The following is a 10,439-nucleotide window of genomic DNA, read 5'->3' on the forward strand; positions in this document are numbered from 1 at the left end:
TCAACCTCTATCATATTTACATAACAACACTTCTATATTTAGAGGTCAACCTCTATAATATAAGCATAACAACACTCCTATATTTAGAGGTCAACCTCTATAATATAAGCATAGCAACACTTCTATATTTAGAGGTCAACCTCTATAATATAAGCATAACAACACTCCTATATTTAGAGGTCAACCTCTATCATATAAGCATAACAACACTCCTATATTTAGAGGTCAACCTCTATAATATAAGCATAACAACACTCCTATATTTAGAGGTCAACCTCTAAAATACAAACATAACAACACTTCTATATTTAGAATTCAACCTCTATCACTTAAGCATAACAACACTTCTATATTTAGAATTCAAACTCTATCATTTAAGCATAACAGACAGTACTTCTATATTTAAAGATCAACCCCTACCACATAAGCATAATAACACGTCTATACTTAAAGGTCAACCTCTATGACTTAAGCATAACAGCACTTCTTTTTTAAAGGTCAACATCTATCACATAAACATAAAAACACTTTTATATTTAAAGGTCAACCTCTATCACATAAGCATAACAACACTTCTAAGGTCAACCTCTATCATATTTACATAACAACACTCCTATATTAAGAGGTCAACCTCTATCATATAAGCATACCAACACTCCTATATTAAGAGGTCAACCTCTATCATATAAGCATAACAATACTTCTATATTTAGAGGTCAACCTCTATCACATAAACATAACAGCACTTCGTTATTTATAATGGTGTTGGTAGTTGTGGTGTTGGTGGTGATGGTGGTGGTGATGATGATATGATGATGATGATGATGATGATGATGATGATGATGATGATGATGATGATGATGATGATGATGATGATGATGATAACGACCATTAATAAGACGAATAATACAAATAAATCAGCCTGTTATTTGTCAGTTTACTTCTTCGACTTTACATATCATTCGGCATGCCGGCACTTTCCTGCTGCATACAGTTCGCGTGATCGCCGCATATAGGTCGCCACGAATAATATGCGTAACAATGCCGCACATTAAGTTCGTCAACCTCCTTCTGGATGTGGTGACAATCTGTATTCGGCACTGCATTGCCTACCGACCTTGGGGACGTAAGTGAAATCGGTTAATCATTTAATATTCTTCGCGTTAACGTTATATATGCAAATAACAAAACATGCGAAAATAAATGCACCGTCGTAAGAATTGATCACCATAAACCACGTACTCTATCAACGTTTCAACGTCTTCACGTAATGAACGGTGCAAGATTTGAATTACTATATAAGTAACTGCAGCCATTAAGTAAACGCATTACTTATAATTAAGTTGCTTCAAATTGTTATCTATTTTGTACATTGTGTTTTTATTCATTTGATATTATACAAAAACTCACCACAATGAACGCCGAACTTTCGATTGCCTTCGCAGTTCTGTGCTTCGTTACGTACGGTAAGTCTTAAACCATTTGTTTCCAAAAATGTAATTTAATTTAGGGTTTACAGATATACTGTAAAAAAATGGGCGTTGCTGTATAAGGGAGGTTGTGAATTTTGGACAAATCAAATGTTGTTAGTTAAAGGCGGTATTTAAATACACGGAATATGAAACCCTTGAATGGCTAAAACTTCAAAGAAGGAGGCACGTAAAATAATGGGTATGTCTTGAATATATAAAATGAAGATTTTACAAAGTCTCGACAACTGATATGCCAATTACTGACTAGGTATGTTGTTTGTTAATTTGTGGACTAAAAAATGAAAAAGTTTTTGTATTAAGACATTTCCGGGAAAACGTTAATGCTTTTTGATTGGAAATCTGATCAAATTAGTTCGTAAAACTGCTCAACCCTTATTTACAGTTTTTTATGTTGCTCCTGATATATGGGTCATGCTTCTTAAATATTGAACTCCAAATCTAAATAGAAGTTGATTTTTTTTTTAAATTTAAACAAAGTTGTTGTGCCTCAATCGACTTTTGCATCGCTGCCGACCCTTAACCTTAAACCATTCTGTTTAAGCTAGAGTAACCATTGATTACGATCGAAATCGACTTGCTTGTTGTTGTTTTTAAATGTATTTAGATCTCATCAATTATCTGATTCATGGAATAGAAACACATACCAAGGAAACTCATGTTCATATCACTTCATTTATGCAATAGTACGATGACACGAATTAAATTCTTTATGATTAAGAATGGGCTGAGTGAGAGTAGCGAACGAGCCCTTCTTACTCATTTAGATTCTAATTCAGGCCATCTAACTGGCTAAGAATTGTGTATCGGATGAGTGGCAGTGGGCGGACCTTTAAACACCCGCGAAAGTCGAAATTCTTAATGATTATGTTTAATGATTAATAATTGCCTATCTGCAATTTATTTGGCTGTCAATGTAGGTTGTATTCTAACAAACACTAGAATACCACCTCACTACGCTCACTCCGCCCATTCTTAGTCATTAAGAATGTACTTCATGTCATCACCATTACTTATTTCTTTTCCAGCAAGATCCGCGCACCCTATCATCACTGGGGGTACTACAATCGGCAGCAGCAACACCCACGACTCTCTCGTCCGCTTCAACGACTCGGCTGCCTGGAACCACACAGGAATCACCGCCATACGAATGCTGTGTGGCCAATACCTGCTTGCCCTGGCGATTCAGTATAACGGGCAGTGGGCACCTCAGCACGGATTCTGGAACCCAGAGTGTGCGACAAACCAAACGTGGACGCCTGTATACAGTTTCGGACCAGACGAATGGATTGAGAGAGCGAAGTTGACGGGCGACGTTTACGTATCTAGTGTCACCTTCACCACAAACAATCAGCAATCGCTTGGAACATGTGGGATCCCCACGACGTCCATTTCTGTTCTGGAGGGTGGTAAACTGGAGTATGTCACCGGGATATCCGGCTGTTTCTTCAACCGACTCCAGCTTCACTGGTCCGATTTTGGAAACTTTATTGGATAATATGTTATAATGTTATAAAGAGAAAGTCTTTGTGAACAATACTCCAACACTCGGAGTATAAAAACTGTTAATACTTACATAGTCATTAATTACATAGTAATGATTTATGTTTATAATTGCATTTCTTACCTTTTTTAAACTTCTTCACGTACGACTCATTTATGCAGTTTAAATCAACCTAAATGTAACAAGCTGCATATTACAATTATTACTGTCTTTATCAAACTCACTCCGTAAAACCGCTTAATTTGAACTGGAATCTGGAAAACTGAATAAAACGTCCCAATATTACTAGATGTTCGTATGTTTTATTGATATAATATATGGTAATTTCTTATAATAATCAGTAACGACAGATGCGTAGCGAGAAATACAGCAAAACTGCGATCGCTCAAGACATCAACGCCTGAACTAAAACCTCGAGTGATCCGATGTTTCGAACGAAAAAAACAACAATATACATGTACAGCGAATTAATAGAAAAGTTTGTTTGGTTTTAAAAAATAGATATATATCACCTGGCAATTGTTCGTTTATATTGGAACACGCTTATCGGCGTGTAATTATGACCTCGAGGTAATCATAAGGTTTTGCGCATGATTTGTGTATTATGGACCGGCAATGGTGCTTGACTCCTCGACTTATTTCGGTTTGATCCATCGTCAGTATATTATATATGAAAATAGAAGGAATAATGGTCGGGACTAAGTCTCGAATATAAATGTGTAGGGCCGTTATGGTAAGTCTCGAATATAAATGTGTAGGGCCGTTATGGTAGGCCTCGAATATAAATGTGTAGGGCCGTTATGGTAGGTCTCGAATATAACTGTGTAGGGCCAACATGGTAGGTCTCGAATATAAATGTGTAGGGCCGTTATGGTAAGTCTCGAATATAAATGTGTAGGGTCGTTATGGTAAGGGTCTATTTCAACTTAATGACGAGCAAAAATGTTAATATGAATTATCATCGTCGGCAACCACGGTACTTTCTTCCGTTACACTTCATACATAACGTGGGATTGGCAAAATCTCGTCACAAGTTTAATGAATATGCATGAGGCAGGAGAGACAACTCTTCTTCCAATGAATTCGCATGTTACTCTCAAATATTGTTCCATAACCTTCTACCTCTATGATAGCTGTGGTTCCTTTTAACACTCTTTGAAAGTATTGCGTATATTTTAAATAAAACATGGCGTGTTGGAATAAGAACTTACAGATGAATAGGCAATGTTAAATCATTAAAAGTTAAATACAAATTATTGCGCCGAAAGTACACAATGTGCAGGTGAAATTTTGTAAGTAAGATCAGACCCAACAGCAGGTCTTTTCTCTTCACATTATTTTTTTGTCAATCTCAGTGGAGTGTATCAATAAATGGTTACGTTTGTTATCATAGGGTTAAGGGTTGATCAGAACTTTGTTAAATTTAACATCGTTCTAAACGCCATCGTTTTTTATTATTCAGCTCTGGAATAATAATGTCATATAAACTTGTCATTTGGAGGGATTGTTCTAACACGATTGGATATCAGTGTTTGATCTGTACGTGTTTCATTTAAATACAGTATAACCCCGTTAGCTCGAACTCGCATGGCTCGATTTCTCTGTTGGCTCGAACTGGGTATAAAGGACCGATATCTTTACACTGAATGCAAACATACCCGATTGGCTAGAATTTCCCGAGGCTCGAGGTATTTACCCGTTCCCTGGGAGTATGAGCCAATGGAGTTCGACTGTATATGAGTACACCTCAATAAGCTCACCCTTCAAAATTTAACAACGTTGATAACTTTAACAAAATTCCGAACAATCGACCCATTTTGCATTTTGCCTGTATAATTGCCCATGTAATAAAATTACCATTCGGCTTTTTTACATTTTTAAATTTATTGTGAATATCTAGTTTTGTTGAGAACTGTTCAGTATAATTTAAACTTGATTCTGGGGAATTTCATATTTTTTTACCACAAAACATGATAATAAAATAAGACAAAACTTTAATAGTGAAGTCATATACACTTGTGATATGGCCATGCGCCACCCATTGGCAACTCCATATATTTCATATGGCGTCCAATATGGCCACTAATAGGGTCATATTTAATATACGCTTACGCCGCCCGACTTACAACGTCATTCACCCGGACGCCGGAGTTACAATCCGCCCGGCTTATATCGTAATACACCAAGCCGCCAGTTTTTAAGAAAATAATAGCCAAGACTTACAGCGTCAAATACTCCGGCCACCAAACTTACTACGTTCTATACATCCGGCCGCCAGACTTACTATGTTCTATTCATCCGGCCGCCGGACTTACAACGTCATACACTTACACCGTCATACACGCGGCCGCCGAACTTACTACGTTCTATACATCCGGCCGCCAGACTTACTATGGTTTATACATCCGGCCGCCGGACTTACAACGTCATACACTTACACCGTCATACACGCGGCCGCCGAACTTACTACGTTCTATACATCCGGCCGCCAGACTTACTATGTTCTATACATCCGGCCGCCGGACTTACAACGTCATACACTTACACCGTCATACACGCGGCCGCCGAACTTACTATGTTCTATACATCCAGTCGTCGGACTTGCAACGGCATATATCAACGACGTCAAACACGCGACCGCCTAACATCTTTAATCGGCCCCAAGATGTACAGTGTCCATTTGGAACCTTATTAATGAAACTGCAATCGAAAGACAGAAATCATTAACGGCCACAAACTCACATTCTTCTATGAAATGTTTATTCTTTGACGGTATGCATAAACTTTAATTTAATTCATTATGATTGATGACGGAGAGCTGATATCAGACTCGATCACATCCCCCTGTTAGTCTAAAATAATAGACGTGTTATACGGGATTCTTCCAATCCCTAACGTCTAAACGGGAATGTGCAAAAAACGGGGGTGTTTTAAAAATATTGAAATTGTTTTAAGTGAAGTATTTTATGGTTGAAAATGATCATAAAGAGTTAAATTCATATTTTGCCATGTAAGTGAAATGCTATTTTGCACTAAACAAGCATTTAATGCATTAAAACAAGTTGTTTACCTTTCCAGTAAAACGAAAGTTGACTGACACAGAAAACAATTATGCGAAGGGGAACAACTCGTTACAATCGTAATAACTCGGCCTCCTCCGACAAAGCTTCGAGATAGACCTTGTTATACAATCGTAACAACTCGGCCATGGCCGAAATGTTCCGAGCGATTTAAAACTGTGCCCTGAAGCCTTGCAGGTGCCCTTCATGTATATATCGTTATGTTTTGACAGAATGAAATGAAGAAAAGCCGTCAAACTCATAATTATAAGTTGGATATTTATTTTCTTGTGTACGGAACTAATATAAAATAACATTATCTGGTAGTATTTCTTGTTTTTATGATATTTTATAGACGCTATATGCTTTAACCCGGAATCCTGATCGGAACAACTACCCACTTTTGATACTAAACAATTTGTACGTGAACGATTTGCCATATCAAAAATCTAAAAAAAATCCGTCAGCGTACAATTATTTGGACTAATCCCCATGTTACTGTTTAATTAGTTTAGATTTTGTCATTGTTTGCGTTTTGATACAATGACAAACCAGATTTCTCGTAACGGATTATAAAATTCCTTAACGGGCATTGTCGCCAATTATAAATATTCCAGAGTACAAACGATACATGTTAATTAGCAACCGGTAATAATGTCATAACTTTATAATATATGTATTCGTTTAAATGATTCGAAATAATTCTTTGCCATTTTCGTAATAACTTTGAAACTAAAACTTATTATTGAGATTGATTGTTATTCTTGATAAATTAAATCAATTAACCAAAATGTGAAGTCTATATACTGCTTGTTACCGTGGTAAGTATTTGATATTTTGAAAAACAACTTATCCCGACTATAAGCATGTCGAATTTTACTAGCTATGTGAGGTGAACTTTATAAATGCACACATTAAACGGAACAGAACAGAACAGAACAGCTCATCATCTAAATACGAATATGTATAAATATATTCTTGTCACGTGCCTTAACATATAATTTAAAGCTGCACTCTCACAGAATGAACGTTTTGACAACTTGTTTAATTTTTGTCTTGGATCGAGCCAATTTACGAAAATACATGGAAACCAGTTATCTTAAACTGCTGACAAAAATTAGATCGCAGATTTGTGTATTTAAGTTCAAAAATTGAAGTATTATACCTTTTTCTTAAACCGTTAGTAACGGTTTAAGCCATAAAACATTTTCGAACGGAAATATGAAAATCTACGATTTGGGTTTTTTTTTGTCAGCAATCTTATATCATTGTCTTGTGTTGTGGGGGAAACCGGAGTACCTGGAGTAAACAGACTTGGTGGCCACAAACTAGACTCATTTGCGACCAGGCCGGTCATCGAACCGGGCCGTCTAGTTGAGGAGCGAGTGCTCTAACCACTGCGCTTACCGGACAACCTGGGGGGGGGGGGGGGGTGTAAAATTTCGAATTGTTTTTAAGAAATACCGTAAGAAGAAGACTATTATAGGATAACGTTTGTTGTTTATATTGTTATTTTTGTTGTTGTGTTTTTTTCATATACAAACAAACACATGCAATTAAGGGAAACTTGTAATACGCGTAAAAAAAAACTAAAAATAATAGACCTATATTTTTTTTTAATGTTGTTTTTATAAATCGGTGTTTTTTATATGATGGTCGTTATGTTCGCCTAAAGTAAAGCTACCATATTAGGCACAATTAAGAACACATTTCTTTATGGCCGTCTGTTGCCAAAGAGTGATCATATCCCCGTAACGTTATAATGTCCCAAGTACGTGATACTATCCAATATTCGTGACAATATCCTCGGTACGTCATATTATCCCCAGTACGTGATAACATCCCCAGTACGTGACAATATCCCCAGTATGTGAATATATCTTCAATACGTGACATTATCCCAAGTATGTGAATATATCTCCAATACGTGACATTATCCCCAGTATGTGATAGCATCCCCAGTATGTGAATATATCTCCAATATGTGACAATATCCCCAGTATGTGATAACATCCCCAGTATGTGACAATATCCCCAGTATGTGAATATATCTCCAATACGTGATAATATCCCCAGTACGTGAATATATCTCCAATACGTGATAATATCCCCAGTATGTGATAACATCCTCAGTATGTGAATATATCCCAGTACGTGAATATATCTCCAATACGTGATAATATCCCCAGTGCGTGAATATTTCTCCAATACGTGATAATATCCCCAGTACGTGAATATGTCTCCAATACGTGATAATATCCCCAGTACGTGAATATTTCTCCAATACGTGATAATATCCCCTGTACGTGAATATATCTCCAATACGTGATAATATCCCCTGTACGTGAATATATCTCCAATACGTGATAATATCCCCTGTACGTGAATATATCTCCAATACGTGATAATATCCCCTGTACGTGAATATTTCTCCAATACGTGATAATATCCCCTGTACGTGAATATTTCTCCAATACGTGATAATATCCCCTGTACGTGAATATATCTCCAATACGTGATAATATCCCCAGTACGTGAATATATCTCCAATACGTGACAATATCCCCAGTACGTGAATATGTCTCCAATACGTGATAATATCCCTGTATGTGAATATATCTCCAATACGTGACATTATCCCCAGTATGTGAATATATCTCCAGTACGTGACAATATCCACAGTATGTGATAATATCCCCGATACGTGATACTATCCCCAGTGCGTGATAAGATCCCCTGTACGTGATAATATGCCCAGAACGTGATAATACCCAGATACGTGATAATATTCCCGGTACGTGATTACATCCATTGTTTGTGATAATATCCCTGGTACGTGATAATATCCCCTATACGCGATAATTTCCTTTTTGGTCCAAAAAATGTTATTTTTTTCTCGGGGGAACTACCCCCTCCCCCCTGACAACACATAAGTCCAAATAAATGTTCGGTTGAGAGGGAGAGGCGCAAGTCGTGCCCCAAAGTTAAGCCCACTGTAATGTCAAATCCGCCCCTGCTACTCCACCATTGGATAATAACATTGTAGAAAAGAGAATGCTTAAATTTTAGTTTTACATTTATATATATTTGTAGTCAGAAAATATGTAGCTAATAATTCTTGTTATTTATTCCCGATAAAGAGTTGATTACTTGTAGGAATCAAGACTTAAAGACGAAACAAACTAATTATACGAAACATCAGTTAGCAGACTTCAAGAAGGACAACTCGAACAGTTACAAGTACTTAAAAATAACAGAGTTATCTAACAAACATTAACATCTTTAAGCGGTAGCAAATCAAAGCACCGAGAGTGCGGAATGTGGCAATGCCTTGATGCGACGAAAATAATATTGTCTTGAAACTAAAAACCTCAAAACCCTTGGTTCATATGGCAGCATTAGAATGTCTAATTTAAGGTAACATGTAAACACTGACTGAGTTAGACAATGAAACGGGTAAACTAGCCAACCGGGTTGGTATTCATTCTTTTTATAAATGATCCCAGCAGGCACAGCACCGTTGGGTAGCCGTCCTTCAACTTTGAAATGTCTGTGAATAATGGTTGGTCTCAAAATGTTTCAGACGTTGAGATTTCAACGTTTAAACAAACTGTGAATTGTGTAGTTACTAAAACTTTAGTCTTAGGCTAACATTAAATGATGAGTATATAAGATGGACTAGTAGATATTCTTGCAAATAAGACTTATAATCTCTCACGAATATAATTAAACTGGTTGATTATAAAGATCTCATAATAAACCAATTCCAATCTACAAGTCCCCGTTATGTACAGTGTTATGTAAAGATTTACAGTTGAACCCCGTTGAATCGAACTCGCTTGATTCGAATTTCTCGTTGGCTCGAAGTGAATTTTTAGGAAAGATTTCATTATGCTGAACGTAAGTGTTCCAGCTTGGCTCGAGTTTTCCGAATTCGTTTTGAATTTTAAAACCTGTCTGGAATATGAACCTTATTTAGATATTTTACCAAAGAGCTTACGTTTTTTCTTTTGTAGACTACGGCTGTCCGTGCACCCACTCCATATTCAAACTGGTAGATACAATAGAAATAACGTTGTACGCAACCAAAGATATTGTTTGTGTTGTAACTCTAATGACATCGAAGATGAATATCATTTTATTTGTGTTTGTAAATCCTTTAGCAATTTAAGAAAGAAATATATCAACAATTGTTACTTTATAAGACCTTCTGTATTTAAATATATGCAGCTGTTGAAATCTAACAATAGAGCTGAACTGATTAACTTATGTCTGTTTGTTAAAAATGCTCTCAAAGAAAGATCCGCTTTGATTAATGTTAGAACATAATTCTATTTAATGTTCATCCTCTGATATATATATATATATATTAGTTTATTTAATTTA

The 10,439-nt window shown here is 36.4% G+C and overlaps 1 protein-coding gene across 1 annotated transcript; it reads left to right on the forward strand.

Moving 5' to 3' along the window:
* The first annotated feature begins 1,316 nt into the window (after window positions 1-1,316).
* LOC128218570 (uncharacterized) lies at window positions 1,317-3,279 on the forward strand. Its single transcript, XM_052926263.1, has 2 exons — window positions 1,317-1,466; window positions 2,519-3,279. Exons 1-2 carry the CDS (start codon window positions 1,415-1,417, stop codon window positions 2,986-2,988), a joined length of 522 nt encoding a protein of 173 aa, XP_052782223.1. The 5' UTR covers window positions 1,317-1,414; the 3' UTR covers window positions 2,989-3,279.
* Window positions 3,280-10,439: the final 7,160 nt, after the last annotated feature.

This window comes from Mya arenaria, chromosome 14, assembly GCF_026914265.1.
Source record: "Mya arenaria isolate MELC-2E11 chromosome 14, ASM2691426v1".
NCBI classification, from domain to species: Eukaryota; Metazoa; Mollusca; class Bivalvia; order Myida; family Myidae; genus Mya; species Mya arenaria.